The 24,049-nt window shown below is 32.3% G+C and overlaps 1 protein-coding gene across 1 annotated transcript; it reads right to left on the bottom strand.

The window, feature by feature from the left end:
* Positions 1–6,342: 6,342 nt before the first annotated feature.
* On the bottom strand, positions 6,343–15,673 carry LOC113754289 (probable ADP-ribosylation factor GTPase-activating protein AGD11). The gene is made up of 9 exons (XM_027298672.1): positions 15,631–15,673; positions 14,218–14,301; positions 12,640–12,724; positions 11,013–11,088; positions 8,283–8,446; positions 7,971–8,199; positions 7,744–7,860; positions 7,548–7,643; positions 6,343–6,624 (listed from the first exon to the last, which is right to left on the bottom strand). Exons 1-9 carry the CDS (start codon positions 15,671–15,673, stop codon positions 6,343–6,345), a joined length of 1,176 nt encoding a protein of 391 aa, XP_027154473.1.
* Between the last annotated feature and the right edge of the window lie 8,376 nt (positions 15,674–24,049).

Here is a 24,049-nt window from a genome sequence, read left to right on the forward strand (position 1 = left end):
ATGCGCCAAGATAGGAAAGAACTTGTGTAAGGCTCGTGAAAATTCCAGGTAGCAATCCAAAGCTCTCTAATCAGCCTTCGGCCATGGATTGTCATATTGTCACCTACATAATAAATCTCATAGTTAGTGGTCATAGGCATACAATTGTGCAACAGCTTACCATTCTCATGCACAAGATAAGGATCTTCATAATGATGCTCATGGAAGCTAGAGAAATCCCGAATCTGGTTGTTCAAGGTGGTATGATTCTTCCCTGGTTGTCGCTGATTTGGCACAACTTGCCTATCTGGAGGTGGAACATTGAACCAATCGGGTTGCACTTCCCTAGAAGCACGAACCAGCTAGGTAAGACCAACATTCGGATCTTGATTGACACATTTGTGGGCATCACCCGACATAAGTGGCAGCAATGAAGTGAAACGCACTCCATACGAATCGCATGGATTTGCGCAAGTTCGAGTTGGTAAAGTAAGCTCCTGTGACCAGTTTTTGGACATGTGAAGAAGCACGAACGTGTACCACTTTTAGCAGGAATAAGCACGAAATCGGGTTGCAAGTCTTTAATCATAGTTGGGAAATTTTGGACAGCGTTACAACCTACAAAAACAAAATAACGTTCAACTTGAAACAATTCAGAAATCGGGTAAAGAACTAATGGGACATTATTAGCTAGATGGTAAGAAGGTGTAGAACAAGATTTAAATGAGAAAACTCCCTTTGACACTTCAATATTCCTTCCACCAATTGATTCAACTTGAGATTCCAGTGCTAGTCCTTTACACTTCTCATCAACACCTACATAAGAGCAACAAGAGTTAGTGCTAGTAACATGCTCAAAATAAGGCAAAGGTGATGAATGAACCATAGGTAGAGAACAAGAAGTAGAATCTGGAATTTTCCTTTTAAGATGAGCTCGAATGAATCCTCCAATGCGCGGACAGGTTTGAATGGACATTGTTCCATGAATTGATACCAAAGAGATTTAGTTCCTAGAAGACAAACTCCATGGAAACTCACAAAGTGTCCAAGTGACTTTGGGATGGAACATGCCAGGACCAACTCTACTTGACTTTGTTTAATCTGCACAAACGAAGAGATACCAAACAAAACACATGTTAGCCGGTTAGCAAACAAAATGTTCACACTTTCAACCTTTGTAAACACGGTCAACCCCTTCTCTTTACTCTTCACTAAGGCTAAATTATTCTTGCCTTTTCCCACTCCATTCTTCTCGGGCCATTGCTCACTCATTGTACATGAGGTTTGATTTTCATTGTCTAGCTCATGTTCATGGCTCGGTTTCAACTCATTCATATTTGGCTCTTCAATCAACGAGGGACTAGAATGAAATTTCCCTTTATTAGCACCGGTTGACACATGATTAAGTTGCTCCAAGTGTGAATCCAGCACTTGGCTAATTCTTTCCATCATAGAATCAACCAATGCTTTAGTCCGACTTCGGAAATCATCGCTTGATTCACAAAGTTTTGACTCAATTCGAGAATTCTCGAACTCCTTGTCTTGATTGTCAAGGTACTTCTTAGATGAATCTCGTTTGCTTAAGGTTGACCTCGATTTATATGCTCTGCGCAAACTTCTTTGCTCCTTCTCATACTCATCACAATCTCGTTTATACCTTTCATATACACACGAAGCACGGTAACGTTCCATCTCCTCCCAGAGTGAACGAAACTCATGTTGTGAACTAGATTCCATGGAACTAGAGTGCTTGGGAGTAGGCCGCTGGGAACCCTTCCTCCTGAGAGGCTCATTCTCCAAGAATTCTTGGTTGTATGAGTAAGAGGCAACTTCCCTAGGCATGATTACGTGACCTGCCAAAATGGTTAGCAAAGAAAAAGAGATTCCTCACGACACACAAGCTCATGTGTATGTGCTCATCACTCGTGTATCACTCAAAGCACTCAAATAAGCTTACCAAAATTCCTCACCTTGCCGGTTTGAGTAGTTGAGAAATGCCGCACAAAAATCCAAAAATTGTTCACCCACTTTCACACGAGAGTAACCAACGAGCAAAGATACGTTGGACACACTTGGGATGCTGTTATATGACTCAAATAATGCAGGTGAGTAGCCCTAAGATGATCGATACTAGATAAGACACAAAACTCAAAAGCTGAAATTTTGGAATTCCTAGAAAGAACTCTACCCGATGACCCAATTTCTAGAATTTGTTGGGTTGCTGTTTGCGCCCTTTTGGTCAGGTTTTTGTGGTGTTTTGGGTGCTGCTTTGGGTGAAGAGTCAGCCCTTAGATTTGGTCAGCTCGGGCCACAAGGTTCTGCCCAACTATGTTCAAGTTCACGGGCTTCGTTGGAGAGTAGAAACGGTGTGGCAGTTGGCTGGGTTTGGGAATCTGATTTGGTTAGTATGTGGGCGGTGAAGGTCGTTCAAGGCTTTGGGAAATGATTTGGTGTGGCGGTTGGATGGGTTTTGGGAATCTGAATTGATTAGTATGTGGGCGGTGGAGGTCAGTCAAGGCTTTAGGAAATGATTTGGTGTGGCGGTCGGCTGGGTTTGGGAATCTGATTTGGTGTGGCGGTTGGCTGGGTTTTTGGGAAACTGAATTGGTTAGTATGTGGGACTGTTTAGGTCGGTCAAAGCTTTGGGGAATGATTTGGTGTTTGGCCGAATAGCTTCTTGGTAGCCTCTAATCCCAAAGGGACTAGGATTAGTTGTAGTTCAAGGTGGGGCTTGGTTCACAATTAGGAAACTAGAGCCAATATCTTTTATTTCCTTTTTTTTTTCTCTTTCTTTTTCGTTTCTTTTGTTTCTTCCTCCTTTTTTTTTGGCTCAATCAGATTTCTTCAAGATGCAATTCCAGCCCCAAAAATTTCCTTGCATTCGGTTCAATATCCAAGATTCGCCAAGACAAGACTGAAGTTGTTTCAAATATCTAGAAACCCACGATTTTGGTTTCAAGAAGTTCCAAATCAGTCTTTGGTAGGCCAAGATTTTCAAGAAATTTGTTCAAGAAGCTCAAGAACTCACCCAAGTATGTTTTGGTATTCAAGTTTTGCAAGAAAACAACACAAAAGTTCGAGAACAAGAGTAAACAGGTTCGGTCAGCCCCCAAAAGAGAATTCCAGCAATGACACAAGGAAACAACAATCAGGTATGCAACTCTCCTTTTTTTTTTTTTTAAAAAACTTTCGCTGGGTTGTCTACACGACCCAAACACACAATAACCACAAGAGTTTTTCCACAATGTAGGCAACAACCAACAGCAACGAGCAAACCAGAATTCTGGACAGTTTTACAACACCAAACAAGACCACTTGAGAAACGACAACAAGAGAGGGAACCCTAGTTGCCGCGACTCCTCTTTCTTTCTTTCTTTTTTTTTTTAATTTCTGGGCAAACAAGGATGACCCACACAACTAAACACAAGCAACAATGGATGAATCTGGGAAATTTAACGCAAAACACGATGCAACAAATCTGGAAATTGCGGATAGTGAACTAACCCACAAGGACAGATTTGCGACGACAACGCAAGAGACACTACGATGGCAGATTTGTAAGACAGCGCAAAGGCACGCTACGGGCAGAATTTTAAACCAAACGACAACACCACTACGGTCAGATTTCAAGACAATGCTTAGACACAATAACGGATAGAATGAGAAAACTCACGATAATGAAGAGACAACGACTACAGACAGATTACGACGCGACAACAATAAGCAACTAAACGGACAGAATTTTTTTTCTTTTTGTTTTGAACAATGCAGCGGAACACAAGGAACCCTAGATGACAAACAAAGACAAAACAATGGATATAACAGATTGATACCTCAACCTAGGCTCTGAAGCCAACTGATACGCTCCTCGGTCAACACGTTTCGAGACACGTAGCACGTTTGCCCAGGGATCTAGCGAGACTTCCAACCGTTTGGATTGCGACTCCTAAAATCAAGAAGGATGACACGACTTGACTCAAGGCGGCAGAACGGCGACTCCAATTGAGGTGGTTACTCAAGTAGATAGGCCGGACGAACAATCAAGGACAATCGCGAGATTGCTCAAGAACCCTTGCCAAGCAAGTAATGGAATTGTAACTCTTGAATGTAAGAGAAAACAATGCTGAAGTTTATTATCAAAGTGTCTAACCCCCTTTGCTTGTACAAAAGGAGTCTTTTTACAGGCTAGAGACCTAGGGGCCTAATCCTTTTTAGACATGGATTTTGTGGCCCATCTTCCTACCACTAGCAAGAGTAGTTCGGTCCACACTTAACATAAGTTGGGCCGAATTACTTAACTCCACTAATTAACTAGACCAAGTAATTAAAACATGACACTATAACAACCAACTCAACTAACGAAACCAACGACTAACATTACTTGATGCTTCATTGACTTGGATCAATGTGTAGACAACTTCAAGCCTTCAATGTCTCTATGAAAGCCTTGAGTCAAGGCCGCCATCCATCTCGCCATCCGTGCACACATCAATGACTTAAATAATTTTCTATCTAAAACTAGAAGAATGCAAATTAAATTTACAATTGATTTTTACTAAATATGAGGAGATATTTGTGTCTATCACCTTAACTTTCTTCCCTCATAGATGATCTCATTTTGTATTTTATCAAAAAAATAACTTTTCTCTATGTTTAGGTGACTCAATACATTTGAACTCCATTATTGAGTTGCAACATGTAATTTGAGAAAACTTTTCTAAACTATAAATGAACCTACAAATTGTTGCACCTACCAACTCCATTTCTAGGCCTTTTTTTGCTTTTTTTTTTTACTTTTTTAAAAAACTAATTACTATTTTTAAAATAGTTTTGTTAATCATCATTCTTTTTATTTATTTTGCTTAAAAATGTGTTGTAACAATAATTGGCTTATTACTTCATTATAAGATTGAGTATTAACTATAATATGGTGCTGTAAATTAGGCATTTGCAATGAAATAATATTGTTTTAGTAAATTCTTTTAGCACTTAATTATTTGGGTAGAACTATGTAAAATTTTGGGATACTATCTATTAAATGTCCACAAGAGAAAACCTTTTATTATATTTAATTATAAGTTAGAATGTGCAAAAACATTTCCATTCTTTTTGTCCTTAAAAGAAGGAATATCCTCCCTTCCCAAATATGAGAGTGGGAAGAGAACTAAAACTATGAAAGATAACGTCAATAATTGAGTAGCTATCTACCTTTCATTTGATTAACTAATAATATTAGCTACACCTAGTATTTTTTAGGAAAAATCATGAAAAGTCCCCCTAAGGTTTATGATGTTTTGTACTTTACCCTCTAACGTTATCTTTTTAACACTTTATCCCCTTTGTTAGTCCACCTCAACAAATGATCTATTGAAACATTGAACTTGAAGAAAATGCCCCTCATTTAAACCATTAAAATTTCTGATGAAAATGCCCCCGTCTGTTATTTATAAAGAAACAGTTCCCTTCAAGTCCAGAAATATTGTGTTATCATTTCACGATTCATCAAAGTCTTTAAACTTGTATGCCCTACATTTGAAGCCAAAAAAAGGGAAAGAAAATGTCTCAAACTTCTTCAAATCATTTTGTTGCACTTCCTCTAGATGTTGTTCATCACAACATCTAAAGAACCAAATCAAGAAATTTGTGGATGTGGTAAAATAGCACCCTTAAGAAGATCGTGGACTCTAAAATATTCCAGGCAGAGATTTCTTGGATGTTCAAATTATAAGGTATATGATAAATTAATATCTTTTTTAACTTTTAGACAAAATAATTTGAAAATAATTTATTTTTTTTTAGAATCGTTAAGCATATGATTTCTTTCATTTTTTCTTTGCAAAATATATTTTGCAAGAGCGGGCTTTTTCCCTCCAAGAAAGGCATGTTTGGGAAAAAAATATTGCCCGACCTAAACCCATAGGGAGTTTTGTCCATCCATTATTTTATTAGAGATACCATTGTCCTTTACATGTTAACCGTTACCACAGTTACTACTTGAATGCTTTAACTACCAGTCAAGGGGACAAAATGCAAAACACTCCAAACCTTAAGAGGACTTTCCCTGATTTTTCCTTTTTTTTTTACAACCATATCTTACTGTAATATCTAACAAAACACATCATGAAAATGAACATACAAGCATTACATGGGCATAGGTCAGTTTAGTTCAATGCACTATTTGGCTTTACTTGCTTTCCACTGAGTAACCTAATGGACTAGCAAATATTATTAGTCCATGGAGAAAATAAAAAGAATATTTGATCTAATGCACTTGGTAGGTTAAGAGAACTTCGAAAAACTTTAAATGCTAACCTTTTTACATCTTTAAAACATTCAACGTACTAACCTTTTAACTTTCACCAACTATTGAGTAAGAGGAACACATTCAAGTTCAATTTCCAACACTCCTCTTTCAACATTTTGGAGCTTAAGTGCTATTTCTTGCTTCACCTTACCTTCATCTAAGGAAATAATACCATCTCTTACAAGGGTGTTCTCTCTACTTGCTTTCCACTTTCCGAGTTGCATAGGCTCATGAAGTATGGAAGACTCAAAGGCTTTGGCAGCAGAGACTAGAGGTTGAATGTCGATCTCAGCTTCACCCATAAAGTCATCCGTTGTAAATGTATCCTTGTCATATACAAGCTGAATAGAAGTGTCAAAAATAAATGCAAAAATGAGATAAGGTCACAAATTAGTTTAGCGAGAATTTTTTTTAATAATGTAGAGACAAAAACTTTTTTTATTATAATATCATGAGACATATTAACTATTAAAAGGCACAAACTTAAATAAAATTGTAATACTCTTTCTTCTACTCTATAAGTATCACACATAAAACATTAAATCTTATGTTCTCTTGCAATCTCACTGATTATGGCTTTTTCCACTAATGATTTCGAATATCAAGAGTTTCTAATTAATTTATTATAAATACTTATTATAAATACTTATAGAAGTTATTTCAAATCGTTTTAATTGCTTTACTTTTTAATCATGACTTTGCTTTCTAACTATGAGAGAAGAATAAATTTGGTTGAAGAGACTAGAATTGTATGAACTCTTACATATTGAATATAAGAATACAACGAGTACTTAGATTCACATATAGACGGAAGAAACTAATTTATTTGTTAATGGAGGGAGTGAACCATGGCATATTCAAATGTTCATTTAACTAGTTTGGTTGATATATATATATATATATAAAGATCATAATAATGTTATTTAAGCTATAGACTATCCAATAAAGTTGATTTCTTTGAATTTTTGGATCAAGTAACTCATGATACTAATTTTTCATTGTGTAAACGATGTTAAAAATACAAATTAAAGACAATAACATTGATATGATTTTTCCATGTCAAACTTCCTTTCAATTAATTATAAGAAATTATTGTGTTACAAAAGCAATCCATTATATTTCATATTGAATTTTGAATAAGTTTTTATTAAAATTGCAAAACTCACAAGTTCTTATTTTTGAAAACTTAGGTTACTTTAGATAATTGATGTAACAAGTCACCAAAAGGAAAAAGAAAAAGAAGTTCATAATAATAGCACCTTACCAATTTCAGAGGAGGAACATTTTCTGGAATTGACAACATTAGCTTTTCATTCCATACTGGATTCAGGTTATTCTTTATAACCCGTGTCTTTACTGACTGCAACAAATTTACTCATCAATGTTGCTTCTACTATAAAATAACAAATTTTACCTAAACTATATGAAAATATCAAAGTGTTACTAGAAAAGAGAATTACTTGATTCCCTAGTGAGAGGATGACATAAGGATCACTCGTCACCATATCTCGAATAGCCAGGTTCGTGCCTCTAACCACATTTACCTTTATTAGTCCTATAAATTCGACCATACCTGCCTATATCCAGTACAACAATCTAAGATTCATTACATTAAAAAAATGAAAAAGTGAAAAAAAAAATTCATACTTTTTTTATGAGTTAATTTGCAGTAACAGAAAAATCATACCATTGAGTTACTCTTCTTTGTGGATCTTTGTTCGGAACTTCTTCTCCAACTATTACGGAATGCTTGACCCAAACCATGGATACGGTTACTGGTTGTTTGCTTCTCATATTGTCTTTTCTCTAAAGTGTAATTACAACTTACGGAATTGCAATAGGATGAGGATGGCGATGGCAAGGTGCAATACATCAGCTCATCACAATTAGAAAACTGTTGTAACTCATATTTTCTCCTGAAACATCCATAAGGTAAATGCTGATTTGCAGAAATAATTTTTATATTTTACTAATCAGTTATTTGTCAAACATCAATTACCTAATAAAATCAGAGCGTTCTTCAATGGATGAATCTAGTTTTGGTTTTTTGTAGTTTTCTGGAAGAAGAGCTTCATATTTCAAGTTTACAGCAGTATTTCCGCCCATACTAATCAAAGTATCAACTTGCTCATTTGTCCATTCATCAAGTTTCACAGATAAAACCTACAAATGATGAACAAATAGTAACATGATTTATTAATAAAAATTTTATATTTTTTAAAGGTATCAAACAATTATTACATCTACTTAAGAAAATTTTGAAAAATCTATGAACAAAAAATAGAAAGAAGTGACTTCATTTTCCTACTTAATTTTTGGTAATAGTCATTCATGTTCTGGTAGTGATAGTACAAGGGAAAGTAATTCCATCTACTTTTATACTCTTGAATAAAAATAAAGTTGGGTAAGAAATTTTACTTATAATGACATTTATGACTTTTGTATGTACAAAATTTTTTTTACCAGAGAGAGAGAGAGAGAGAGAGAGAGAGAGAGAGAATAAGATTAAAATTAGATGACACACGACCATAATATGGCTAAACCAAAAATTATTAAATTATATTTATATGAAATCCTTATCTTTTATATAATTTTTATATAAAATTCCCAAATCATAACATATATAATTTTTATACAGTATGTCTTTTACTAGAAAGAAAAGAAAAAGAAAGAATAAGATTACAATTAAATGACATGCTGCCTTAAGTAAAAAATTATCAAATTACATTTCTATATAATTCTTGTTGTGAGATTGCTAAATAATATTTTTCTATATTAATGACAACAATATTTTGACAAATAGGAGATACCAAAAAGACAAAACTTAACTCCTACAAGTGATAGAACATATTTCAGTAAAATGAAGAGAAAAGACACAATAAAGGAGGAGAAGAGAAAAATTAAGTGGATAAAAGAGGCCATACTTCTTTATGGTTTCTTTGATCAAGGGAATCCCCATGGTGTTTCATGTTAATGCTATTAAATCCAATACTAATATTTAATATTCCAAAAGAATGCCACATGATTTCAATTAATATTATTATTCCCAATTTTGTTCCTACTAATAGCTCCATAAAATTTTTGATTTTCAATCGCCATTTTCATCCACTATTCCATCAAAAATAAAATACTATGCAAATAATGCTAGTTAGAGAATAGTTTGCACTTTCTTTTAAAAAATTGCAATATCACCTTAAGCAGGTAATCCAAAAGAAATTTAAGTGAAAATTTTAAATGTTTTACTCCTACATTTGCATAACAAAAGAGATTATATAAGCATGTCACAAACACTTAAATATTAATTGTAGCACAGATAAATGAAAAAAATTTCATATTACTGATTTAAATTTTTTTATGTCATCCTAAGTAAGCTTAGAAGGTAAATTAAAACAAATCAAAACCTTACCTCATCAGCACTTTTTATGTCACCACTTACTCCTACATTTTATTTAATTAGTTTTTGTTTCTTTGCTACTAGTTATCAGCCTATTCAATCTTCCTTCTTTATCTATCATATTAAATTTGAAATATAATTATATTGATCAAGAAATTACAACAAGAACTATAAGCATATACGCAATTATACAACTTAAAATCATCACAAAATTATAGAGGAAGTTACTAAGTATCCCAAATGAATTAAACTTCAAAAAGGAAGTCTCCTTTAGAGGTTTCATATTCCATGCTATCAAAATCTTATTAAGTGAATGTTTATTTTAATTTATTTTGTGTCTCTCATAAACTAAAAATTAATTTCAGACTAAAATTTTATATAAAATCATACTTGTTGGAGCAATAAAGATAGATTCTGTGAAAGTTTAAATCCTTGCAAAATTTGCCTTCTTTTGTAGAGTACTCTTATAAAATTTTCTTTCTTAACTTCAATAAGACTAGAGGGAGGGTGCGGAAAAAAAACATTAGCATCAAAATATAAAGAGAAAATATCTAAAGTTAAAACTTCCTCTAAGACTATATCTTGTTAATCGGATACTTGTATTGAGAATAATGAATGTCCTTACTCAGTACTGCATAGCCATTATAAAGATTGAATAATTCATTTCTAATAAAATCAAATACAAGACATAAAGATAAAAGATGAATAGTTATAATTGACTCTTTCCATCAAGAAAATCAAAACTATTCAAAACCAACTTAGTTCTCTTAATTGGTCCTTACTTGCTACTATGTACAGAAAGTTACACTATTTTTTTGATATCCACCATTGAAACACATTCTTGGTTTTATAGAAGTGTTTTTTTTAGTTTAGAATTTTGGCCCAATAAGAAGGGTTTAGTTTTATAAGATTGATGTGCTCAATCGTTTCTACATAGAATTACATAAACCAAAAGCAATAGTTCTTCATCTTATTTGGGGTTAGACTAAGTCTTTTTGGTGGGTAATTACTTCCTAGGGTATCATTTTGTTTGAACAATAAATGATTTTACAAGTTTAGTGCTAATAAAAGATATATATTTGATTTTGCTATGTGAATTGCTTCTAACTTTTTCACAAAAAACTGATGTAGTACCCTATTTATTAAAGTATAGTTACTGGCAATCCACAATATACAATCATAGTACTAGTGTTAGTATATAAATATAGTCAAGAGAATATCAAACCTATATGATGAATACTTTTGTGATATGCAATCCACAATATACAATCATAGTACTAGTGTTAGCATATAAATACATAGTCAAGAGAAATATCAAACCTATAGGATGAATACCTTTGTGATATGCACCCCCAGACTTCTGTGAACTCCAGAACACTTGATACATATAAAAGCTCCAAAATTGAATGATCTGATAATCATGAAATAAGTTCTATTGAGTCATAGACAAAGGATGTAAAAACAATAGTAAAAGAAATACATAAAAATCAAAGCACCACTGGAACAAAATATCTAGCTACAGACTTTAAAGTTCATGTTTGACTAACACAAAGGAAGAGTAGAAAATGTCACAGACAGTTGGATATAAAATTCTATTGTCAAGTAAGATATCGGTCCATATAATTACAAGGCAAATATTCTTTTTCCTTTTAATTATTTTACCAAATGATCGAATGCTCTACATTCTCCTATAGGTGTAATTGAGTAAACCAATGTTATTAGCATCTACCTTTTAAATAGAACTATATGCATGATAATTAATTGAATAAAATCATATTGCTCCAAAGAAATTTAATGGCCAACTTATGTTTGTTATATCATTTCTCAGCATATTTTGACCAATAATAGTGATATGGATCATACTATAAGACCTATAATTATAAGATTTAAAATATCTATGACTCAACATTAAATGACTTTAACCAAGTACAGACTAATCATTTCAGACTATTGTAGGTATAAAAACTAGAAAGTTAGTTGGTGTCATTTTTCTGATACAAGAAAAATTTTAAAGTAGTCCTTAGTCCTTGTATTAGTTCATGTATTATAGATAAATTTTTGATGACATTCAAGCTATACTCTTAGGGAGTGATTTCTAAGTATTTAACCCATTAAGTATCTATGTTTAATCTCGTATGTCTCAACAATGTAGATGTGTTATAGCTATGATGGATAGATTTCGAGAATTTTGAGGTTGGCTGATGATATCGCTATAATTATGGCATCATTCTTGTGACTCAATTTCAGGGCAGGTCACTAAAAAGAAATTCTATAGCATCCATGTGATACTAAAATATGTATAGAATAAGAATAGATGAATTCTAGACATCTTATAAGTATTATATTTATTTGAAAATGTCAACTGCTATTATAAATGGGGAGAATTAGAATTCTTTTCTAGGAAATATAATTCAAAGGGAAAAAAGAAACAAAGAAAAAAGGAAGTAAAACTCAAGGGGGAAGAAGAAAGATTACCTCTCTCATTTTTTTTTCTTTTTTCCTTAATTTGGCTTTGAAGTAGGTATTTCTCATAGTTCTAATTTACAATATTACTTTAAATAGGCCATCTTCAGTCCTTGGTACTTAAAGATTCTTTTCATACAAAAAACATGTCATTATTTTATTTCTAAAAAGAAAAAAATAGAATCTTTAGAAATGTTTATTGTTGCTCAAGACGCTTAATGTCAAAAAGTCATAAGATCCTTATAACTCATACAAGTAATAGATAAACATACTTTAATCCTTCCATAAAATTTCGTAAAAAAGACAATTTTTATAGTGACATCAACTAATGTAGCTAAACATAAATTCGTATAATATCTAATCTACTTTAAAAAAAATATGAAGAAACATAAATACTATTTAGAAACGACCTAAGTATATAAAACTAAAGAATATCACAATAATTGAAAATCTAAACTAAAAAAATCAAGAAGTTAACAATTTAAATTCTAATACTCACACCCATTTTGGTTCAGGTGATCCACAATCTGCACAAAATCTATTGCCTCGTTCAACTAGTAGACTTTCCAATCTTCTTTGAGGACCTAATCAGTAGACAGATAAGTTTTGAGAACATCTAAAGTTAGAAAATTAAAATTAAGTAAAACTACAAAAAGGAACCATTACAGAAGCAATTTTAACTTTGTAAATGTTCATGATAGTGAACTAATTATGATGCAATTGCTTTAGTTGTTTCTAACTAAGTAATGAGTTAATAAATACTGACTCGATTACTTGACAATCGTGTGTAAAGAATTTCAATTTAATAAACAGGCATGCACGGTGCTAACCAAATTGGCTAAATGAATATGAAATTATAACAATACACCAATACCATAAAATTAACCTCACACCTGTTAGACTAAGTTTAAAAGATTAACTATATATTAAACTAATCTCATATTAAGTATATCAAATGGATTTGCACCATTGTTGCGAAAGAATAGCTATTCAAGGGCAAACCATGTAGAACTAGTATTAAACCATTGCTAAAACTATCTATATTACTCTTTTCCAATCTATTCTAAAATAATATGAATTCCAATGTTACTTTCTTAGGGTAAAGTTTCAAAAAATGAAATAAATATTAAAGTAAAATAGATGATATATACTCAAATAGCAAGTGATACCAATTAAGGATTACAACACAGTGATCAAGTACACAATATTATATAGTGTTCATGGATTTTAGTCTTTGATCTTATGCAACAAAATACTATAGCCTTATTTGGTGATTACCACTTGTCTTCAAATAAGAAAACTGAAGATTTTGTATATTTCTCTAGAATTGTTAGATTTAGTCATTGTTGTAGTTCAGAATTTTTGAAAGTACCAAATAAAGTACGAAAATAATTGTGTTTCTCAAAGAAACATAATGTATAATATAAAAGGTGCTCAATCTTTAACAGCAACAATTGAAGCATTTAAAATATTGCATGATGATAAGAAATAAAGCAATAGTGTTCCAAATTTTCTTCTCTTGTTTATTTTTTTCGACAACTAGATCACTATATTTATAAATATTGTACAAGGAACCATCTATGCCTTAAAGAAAAATGTCAAATTGACTTTCTTTCATGATCTGCAAAACAAAAAAAATTTATATTATTATATCATAATTAATGAATGAAAATTTAATACAACAAAAGAAAGTTTTTAAAATCAATTGAGAGAAGACCAAAAAAAAAAAAAGAAATACTTCTAGATGAGAATTCCCTAATCAAAAGGCAAATTGTATATTGTAGAAGGAAATTACTGAAGTTTTTCTACCAAATCCCCAATACAGTAGATAAGATTTGCCTCAATAAGTTGGATAAGATTTTCTATTTATTGATTTCTGATAAACTATTATGAATTTATATAAACCATGTTATTCTATGTCATTTCTTAGCAAGTTTATTACAAAAACTTGAGTTAAATAAACTAAAATAGAATCTTTGAGGGTGAAAGTTATAAGGTAATGATATTGTCAAAGATACTCATGGTTCAGTAACATTGGGGTTAGGTCAGAAATTAAGCAATAAGACATCACACGTACTAGAAGAAAGATTGTGTCTTTCGTTTGACAAGCAACTATAACTTGGAGAGGTTTCCATTTGTAGTAGGTCAGAGAGGCAGAAACCTGACCAAGTAAAGATAGAAATGTCACATATTTACCACATACAAAATAAAAATTTGAAATTAGGACTATAATTAAACTCAAACTTTTGTATCTATTAATAATATAGCTCTATCTTGGTAATGAAATCACAAATCAGTAGAAAAATAAAGTCATCATTTAAAACTCCCTTAACAACTAAATATGAGAACATTTTTTTGCATTGAACTCCTACAACTAGGTAGTCCAAACTAATGAAATAAACTTATAGTCAAATAAAAAATCATTTAGCAGCCAACTAAAATGATAACTAAAAAATGCAAAAATAAAATAGAAAATAAAAAAAGAAAGACACTAGTACATAATAATTATGGCCATTATCAAATAAATATAAATTTAGAATGATACTAATAATAGCAATAGTAATACAAAATTAGCACAATTATCATCCTTCAACTCTACTAAATTTTTAAATTGATGAATTTATAGATATAGTATCTACAATTGTGTCATACAAAAGTATAAGTCAAAATACATATGATCAATGATCCAAGGACTTCCTATTATATTGTAAAACTATTAACATCCAAAAGCAAAATGCCATTTTTGTTTAAGCACAACTATTAAGATGTAATCATAGCATAACCAAAAGAAAAAAATATTTATTCATTATTATGTCCAATAATGTGATATTGATGTTTACATAGCAAAATTTTCATTTTTTCTAATTGGAGTGTATAGGAGAATATTTTAATTAATTTTACCTTGAGATGGTAGATTGTTTGGCATACAAATCTATCAATTTTACTAAAATAGAAAGCGAGGGGAACAAGAAACTTGGCCTCCTTCTAAATTTAGTTACGTTATCCTAATATTAAGCACTTGAAACTTTTCTAGCCTTGTTAAATATAACTTGAGTATAAATACTAGATAAATCAAGAACAAAAATTGACTGGAGGGAAAAGTCCTACAATTCGATGAAGCATTAGCAATCCGATTAGATTCACGAATATTGCATAGAAAATGTGTTCTATAATTTTTATATTCACATTTTTGGAATAATTCTATTAATGAAATGAAAATAAAGAAAAAATTTCAATTTTAACACTTTGGTAATATTAGTTTTATAAATATATGGAAATATCATTTGTATCCTCATTATTATGATTTGTCAAGAGACAAGTATTAGTGTAAAATCTCGAAGAGAAATGCTTGTCAAAAAATAAAATCCAAATTTACATGACTTTCATCGTCAAGAAAACAATTATAATCAAAACAAATTTTTGTACAATCTTCTTCACAATTACAATAAAACTTGAAAACTTCATCTATGGCAAAAGAGAAATTGCTTACCTGAAACATCGTTTCTATTTGTATTCCCTTGTTCCACGGACATTTTTAGTCCCACAGACACCCCATTTAAAGAAAATAGCATTACAACGCCATTAAATCCATTCTACTTTTCTATCCTGCATCAAAACATGAAAACCATAAGAGAAGAAATGCAAAATAGATTAAAAAGAGACAAATAAAATTTAAGGTTATAGAACATACCCTTATATCATCACAAGAATACTCTTCTACCAATATCTGATTTGAAATGATTAGTTAAAGAGAAATCAGCCTTTGAAAAAATTATATACATGTAGAAAATAAAGGCCTTTCTCATACATCAATTAACTTTTCAAAGTGTTAAATATATATATATATATTTTGTAAATTCAAAAGAATTGTGATGCATAATTGTTGGATGTGTAAAAGACCATATGTACAAAGAAATAGATGGGAGAAGATTTAAGATAAGATGAATCAGAATTCAAGAAATTCCACACATTGTAGATGGATTCCTTAATGATTTCCTTATTCTCCCTTTGTTTTTCTTCTTCTCTCTCAAGAACATGAAACAAAAGTCAATGATGGATAATCATAATAGATTATGGTTGGAAAAGTAGGAAGTTTTTCTGGTTGGAAACTTACCAGACAGACTAGGATCTTGTGCTAACATTAGACGCGCATGCTTAGCGCTTATTCACACTTATGGTCATATTTAATTGGGCTTAACTATGTTAGCTCTTGTCAATTTGGAGCCGTTACATCCCCTGTGCAGAATAAACAAAACTACTAATATTTGAGAGTAATGGATGAAACTGGCTCCAAAGTAAACTGTATATGATGATATTTTAATCTAATTTGTTTAGATCATTTTGAAATAATTTTTTATTGATCTTGATTAAATTAATCTAAATTATAACAATTCCACTAGTTGTTCGGATTAACGCAAATGATCCACGACATGCAAGTCATATTAAAGATGAAAGATTTGTCAAATTAGTGTAAATTAGTTAATTTAATTAATTTACAACAAAATACTTATGTCAACCCATGTATTGAATTCTACTTTGATATCTTAAAAAAGTTTATTTCATATGGTTTGTTGAGCTAGAAGTCATCCAATTTGCATGGATAATTCTGAAAGGTTGTTATACAGTTATTTTTAAGCCAATCCATTCCATAATTTTCTCTTTAAATCCAAATCTTACGTTCTTGTTGAAACTTGAAGATCAAAGGTTTAAGGTGGTCGATACGATATGAGTTCAAATCAAATCAAAGTCAATTTAAAGATTCAAGTCAATTCCAAATCTTATGATTACATAGAAGTTTAATGAGCAATTATTCAAGTATTTGAGACAGAATTATAAAGTCAACTATTTTCTACGCTCAACTGTATGAGATGTCCTTATCAATCGAAGAACAAGTTCTTTTGACCCTTGATTTGAATTGTTTGAAGAGAGAAATTAGAATATTATTATTTTATTAAAAATTTATTCATAAATTGCAAACTTTGTTCTTGAAGTCAATAATCATATTAGTGTAATTTTTTCATGTCTTTTGTTTAGACCAAAAATTTGTGTATACACTTTTTGTGTGGCCCAATGTTCTTTTACTAGACAAAGAGACATATTGGCTACAAATCTTTAAATTGTGATGACTTATCTATTTATCAAAGTGTATTGTAAAAGTTATAATCTTTTAAAAAGATTTTTGATAATTTATTTACTTTCCCTTAAAAATATATTAATTATTTTAAGTGCTACTTAGGTATTCCTCATCCAAAATTTACTTCTTGTTTTTTTTCCTCATTTGAGTACACATTCTAATGCTATTGATTTCTCACCCTTTCATATGAGATTGTTTTTCTATAAAGGTATCAATATTTTTATGACTTTTACTTTTCTATTTTCCTCTTCATGATTTCGTAATCATATTGTTATACTGTTTTATAGCTTCTATTAGTGATGGATCCAAGATTTTAGTTTTGGGGAGGGGTGGCGGGAGGCGAATCATCAGTGATACAATAGAAAAAAAAAATTCTATAACAAATTAAGAATACTAAATGTAAAATGAAGTTTTCGTGGACTATAACTAAGACTAAGAAATTCTTAAAAAAAAAACTAAAGACAAATTATATAGAAAAATGCGAAAATTTGACTCTTTAACATATTATTTACTATCAATATGAGGCATTCAAAACTATGGTTAAAGCTTCTTCAATTTATATGATAGTTAATTTTTTTATTTTGTTTGTTTTTTATTTTCTATATAACATGTACAATGTTATCTTAGTTGCTATTTAAATTATAGTAATAAAAGAAACTAAGAGTTGGTTTCTTATGAGAATGTTGGTTAAAAGAAAACTTAATATTTTATAATTTTTATTCAAAAATAGTACTCCCTCCGTCCCATTGTTAATGTCATATTTCCACTTTTTGCTTGTCCCAAAATTTGAGTCACTTTGAAAAAGTCAAATCACTTTTTACAATTATTTTCCAGTTATACCCTTCTATTGACAAGTCAAGATTGCACTAACCAATTCTGATAGACCCAGCCACAACACATCATCGGAAGTTATACCCTTCTGATTGTCTTTGCCTTTTAGTCAAAGTGACTTAATGGCAAGTGGTCCCACCAATTTGTTGTTTCACTCCACAAACAGCAAAGGGTACGCTTGGAAGAGTTAGATAAGCCTGTCCCGTAATGCTACTGTACATAAAAAGTGCGTTTCCCAAAAAGCGTCCCAAATTTTGGGACGGAGGGAGTACTAATCATATGATAAAATAAATATTAATTGTATACTTTTATAAGGAAACTGGTTGCTAGTTTGGTACAAGACACTTAATCAAAAGAAATTAAACAAAATAATAAAAAGAACTACTAATAATTATGTTTAGGGTGCCAAATTAATATTGACAACTAAAATTATGGAGAGGATTTTAAAATTTTGAAAACTTTTAAAGGGACAGCTACCCTTGCCCATCCCTCCTATATCTGACCCTAGCTTCTAGTTTTGCAAATTTTCTTGTCACAATTATTCCCCCTCATCAATTCATTCTTGTTGTTATTGATAAGTTGTTGCTTATGTTAATTTATAGAGAATATTTGGTTGGAGTAAATTAGATATAATTTCCAAGCGAAAAAAGGGTCTATCAATGATTTGGACATAACTCAAAGGTCCAAATATAACCAACCTTGATGTGAACATAGAACACCAAAAGACAAAGAATAAAGATTGTCTAACACTGAGAAAATGCTTCTATTCCATGATAATAAGCTCACTAAAATGCATATTATGAAGACATAAGAGAAAATGATATTGATTAATAGGCAATATAGATGGATGCTCGAAAGGTAACCCGGGTGTGAGTGGTGGAGAGGGCATTCTTCGGGACTTTGCGGGGAACATGTTATTTGCATTTTTTGGCTTTTTTGGGAATGGAACCAGTTTACAAGCTGAAGCCAAAGCTCTATTCCTTAGGATGAAGTTATGTGTACAAAGAGGTTTCATTGTTAATATGGTTATTGAATCGGATTCCATGATGTTAGTGCACATTCAATTGAATACTTACTAGTGTCCATGGTCTATCAGTGGGGAAGTGGAGTAGATATTGGAGACATCTTGGGGATGCTTTCAGTTCAAGCATTGTTATCGGGAAGCTAATAAGGTGGCGGATGTGTTGTCGAATGAAGGTTGTGCTTATTCTGATCGTTTGTTCTGTGTCTATGAGCATATCGCTGAATTGTCAGCATTGGCTAGGGGAGAGTATCGATTGGACAATCTTGTTTTTCCCTCGTTTCGAAGATTTAGGTTAAATGTAATTCTTCCCGGATTTAACTTGTATCCGTCATGGTTTTCTGAGTTTGAATAAAATTTTCTCCTTTCAAAAAAATATTGAAATAAAAAAAAGATATTGATTAATAGGCAGTTTGATAAAATCTTTATTCAATTAGTTAGTACAAAAATTAAGCACATTATTTTAGAAAATAAATGAAGGCTAATTCCCACATTACAACACACTCATGAGAATTTCTTTATGTGAAAGTCCACAATCAGTTGACTTATGGCTTGGGATCTTTCCATAGCTACTTCTTTTCGTTGTTTGGATTTAACTAAATAAAAAGAAGGTGAAATTTTTTGTTCTCAACTTGTTTTCTATTGAGGGTTCAGAGTGAATTAATTCATCGTTGTTATTGTCATAAAATATTTGAAAGAAATAGTTGTGGTCTTTAAACATCTAATAGCCAATGTAGTTTGATCATATTTATAATATTTTATTACATGATTTGGTTTTTTCTTACTTGTTCTTATTTCAAACCCAGTTTATAACATCATCATGTATAATTAGGTAAGAAACAAGATTTAAACCATTGTCTTTATCTTGGTTATTTCTTATTTCTAAAAGTAGTTCAACAGGTAAGCGGCAAAGTTGAAAGAAAAACATGAACAGTTTTTTTTAGCAAGAAAAAGAAATATTGGAGTAATTCAGTTCAATGGATAAATGTGATACCCCGAATTTTTGGACAATGTTTTTCCCTCGTTCTTTTAAAATTTTGATCTATTTCTTTTGTTTTGTTTTAAAAACATTGTTTTTTTTATTGGACACTTTAAATTGAAATCAAAACCCTAGTTTTACTTGTGACTAACAGGTTTTCTTAAATCCCTCATATTTTTGTCGAAACCCTAATTTTAATCTGTGAAATTGTAAAATGCATCATATTTTTCTTAAAATTCCATTTTATTTGGAAATTATTACTTTATAATGGCCCTTCTACCCAATCACCCCACAATAAGTGCAAATGAACATAGAATGAAGGGTTTTCCCTTTTCGTTTTCAAGTTAGCACAAATTAGGGTTTTACGCCTATCCGGAGTGCGACTATTCGGTACGGAGTGTGGATCAAATTTGGTATTAAGAGTAAGTTTTAGATGAGAAAATAATGTGTGATTAGAATAATAATAATAAGTTAGTGAATTATAAGTTAAAATCCTAATACGTGCGAATTGAGGAAAAACGGTTGAAATCGACGGGTACCATTTATTACCGAGTGAGTGCACCACTTGAACACTACTTTATTACCATCATAGCCTTGCTTTTATTTCAGTCAATTAACCCTAAAATATCTCTTAGATTAGCCACAATTTTTGACCAAAAGAAATGAGGTAAGTCTCGAAAAGCCAAGTGTCACAAACCCATTGGAAGTTGGACTTGACCAAGTCTTACTTAACTTTATTAAACCAACAATTGACCCAAATCATCTTCTTTTTACCTTCTAGTGGCCGGCTGTTTTGAGGGGATAAAGTAAGAGAGAGAAAAAAAAAACACAAAAGCAAGGAAGAAAGGTTGGATGTTGGACCTTTGACCAAGACTAGTTTAGTCTTTATCTTAGAAGTAAATTTGACTACAACACTTCATTCTTTTCTTATCTCTTGACCGACCAAGATGCTTCATTTCAGCCTCCATTCTGCCATTCTAGCCGTGAGTGAAGAAAGGAAAAGAGAGAAAGAAAACCATTTCATTTCATCTTGAGTTTAGCTTATTTGAGTGAAAATCAAGAAACTAAACCGATTAAATCTTCCTTTGAGTGCTTAGGTACTTGTGTGTTGGCAAAAGTTGGAAGGGAAAGCTAGGGTTACTCTTGAAAGCAGCTTTAGGAAGGTAATAATGCTGGTTTACCATTTTCTTACTTTTAATCTTGCTTAAGTTGGTATAGCACCTTAAATTTTTAGTTAATGATAGTTATTTCAATGGTTTGGATGGATATGGTGCATGTTCTTGAGTTAGGGTTGAGGTTTTCAACTATATTTCTTGTTGGTTAGATGGTTTATGATGGTTATAATCTTGTATATGAAGTTGAGGTGGTGAATCAAACCAGAAATAAGAAGATTAGCATTGGACTGTATGAATTCCAGATTTCAGGAAATTTTGTTTTCAGTTCTGCCGGTTTCTGGTTGCCTATGTTAGAGGCCGAATTAGGCTTATCCTAAAACATGAAAGTTGTAGAGAATGATGTTTATAGTTGTTTGCAAATTTTCAGCTCAATCCGAGCACTGTACCTTGTGAAAAGATAAAACTACCCCTGACTGCCATAGGTAGAGCCCTGTGGACAGCGTTGACCTTTCACCAATCTGACCGCATCTGTTCACCCTGATCCGTACTGAATTAGCCTTTGGCCAAAACACAAAAGTTGTAGTGCTATGTCTTAGCTTTCCAAAGCCCCTAGAATCACCTCGATTGGACTTCGATAGCCTGAGTTATTGTCGTTTAAACATAGCACGGTTAACTGACCTGTTTGTGCGATTCTGGTTCAGTAATTTGAAAGTTTGACCTAGATATACTATGAACTGGACTAAGTGGTCTTCATCAAAGTTGTAGCCCTCTGTCTTAGCTTCGAAACAGTATAAAGTTCACCTCAATCCGATAAGCGTAGCCTCGGTTGTGTCCCTTACGTAAAACAACGTCAAATCTGTCTTTTGTTTCTTGACTCAACCTTCATTTCCGCACATGCTCCTAGCTTGATTTTGTACTTGTATGACTTGGAGCCTATGGAATGGCTATTGAAATGAGATGATTTTGTGTATGACTTTGGAATTGATTGAGGAAAAGAATGAAGCCATAAATGACTGGAAAATAGGTAAATACAAAGGGCGTGCTGCCCAAATTTACGCTCGAGAACTAGGTCGATATACTTGCGACTTGAGTAAGGCTTGAGAGCGAATACTACGTGAACCATCTAGGGTATTTACGTCTTCTTTTATCGAGGTATATAAGTTAGAATTCGGCCGAAACTTGTACCCTTGAAAAAATGAAATTTACGACTACTAGAAATAAGTTTTCTTTGCCACTTCGACTCAAATAGCGATTTTAAAGTTTTACAAGTAAGCATAAGTTTTACAAATATTTTACTTATGTCCTTTGGTTTAAATGTACTCTTTTCACTACCAAAACCATATTTATACTTTTTACTAGTACGTATTCGAATTTTCTTTGAATCACTTAAATTTTTGATGGTTGAAGCATAATGTGTTCTTTTGATTATATTAGGGTTCCTTGGTGATTGAGGGTGTTATTCGAAAGGATACTTTGGATGTTATTTTGCGTAAATAGGTGCGTGTTCCTTGTTTGTTATATTTTCATTGACTATGTGGCTTGTTCTTGATTATATGACTTGTTAAGAACGAATGGTAACATGTTAAATGTTTTCAATGATTGCTTAAAAGGAGTTTTCTAGGCGAGTGTGTACTTTATCGCACTCAACCTAAATGAATGTGAAATTTTCAATGATTAATTAATTAAATGCTAGTTGCATATGAATGTAAGCCGTTTGGTTGAACTGGGCCCTTGCCCTTCGTTACTGATCGACTCGAGTCAGAAGTGGATTCGATCGAGCGATTTAGTGACCCTGGGTGAACATTTGGTATACTCGAGTATTATCGTGTAGTCTGGTGGAGCTTGGCCAATGTCCAGGAGGGGGTGAAATGAAATGAATGAACGAATGTCAATGTAAATGAAGGGTTTTACTTATCAAAATGCATTTTCAAACGAATGGAGGAATAAGGAAATGAAAGGAGAATGAATGAATGAATGAATGGCTCCATGTGAGCACGTATCCTTTTAATGAATGTTATTATTGCTTTATATTGTCATGTTTCTGGAATTACTTGCTATCTATGGTTAATGTATTGAACTCATTGTTTGTTTATGTGTCTGGAACCTCACTAGGCTTTTAGCTCATTCCGTTAGTTTTGTTTTCCTTACAGGGGATGCGAGCAAGGGCGAGAGACTTGTATAGAATAGCATAGCCTAGTCCTTTTGAAGATATATTTTGCAATTGTACTTGCCCTAGTTGTGACGGCCCCACCTCACCCTAAGGCGAACCAAAGGGTTTTGCGGACCGCCTGCCCAACTCGCGCCAGGACTTGATACTCTAAAACTAGAAAATAAAGTTCACGCCAAAAGTAAGTTTTATGTACTCTATTATAGCTTCAAAGGTTGCATAAACTTGTACATCAAGTCATACATACCACGAGTATCAGAAAGTAAACCCTAAAAAAGCTGATAACTACAACCACCACGATAACTATATACATCTTACTAGTCAACTTATAACAAGGATAAATTCAACTATTCTCTAATCAAAAGACTAAACACCGCGATCCCCGCGTCGGCCCCCTGCTAAGGAAAACAAATGGAATGTGGTAAGTTATATGCTTAGTGAGTAATCAGGGTATAAATGTAAACTCACATCCAAATAACAAGTAATCAGGTTATTTTACATCAATAACAAAAAAGGTAACAACACAATGGTAGGATACAGGTGGCTCCAAAGCCAGTTCAATTTCCCGAGCTTGAACGCCTGTTGACACTCCGTCAACCAAAGTACTCATGGTCCGTAGACTCCACTTAACTTTCCCCGTTCACCTTATCAACCCCCGCTGG

The sequence above is a fragment of the Coffea eugenioides genome, chromosome 2, assembly GCF_003713205.1.
Source record: "Coffea eugenioides isolate CCC68of chromosome 2, Ceug_1.0, whole genome shotgun sequence".
Taxonomy (NCBI): domain Eukaryota; kingdom Viridiplantae; phylum Streptophyta; class Magnoliopsida; order Gentianales; family Rubiaceae; genus Coffea; species Coffea eugenioides.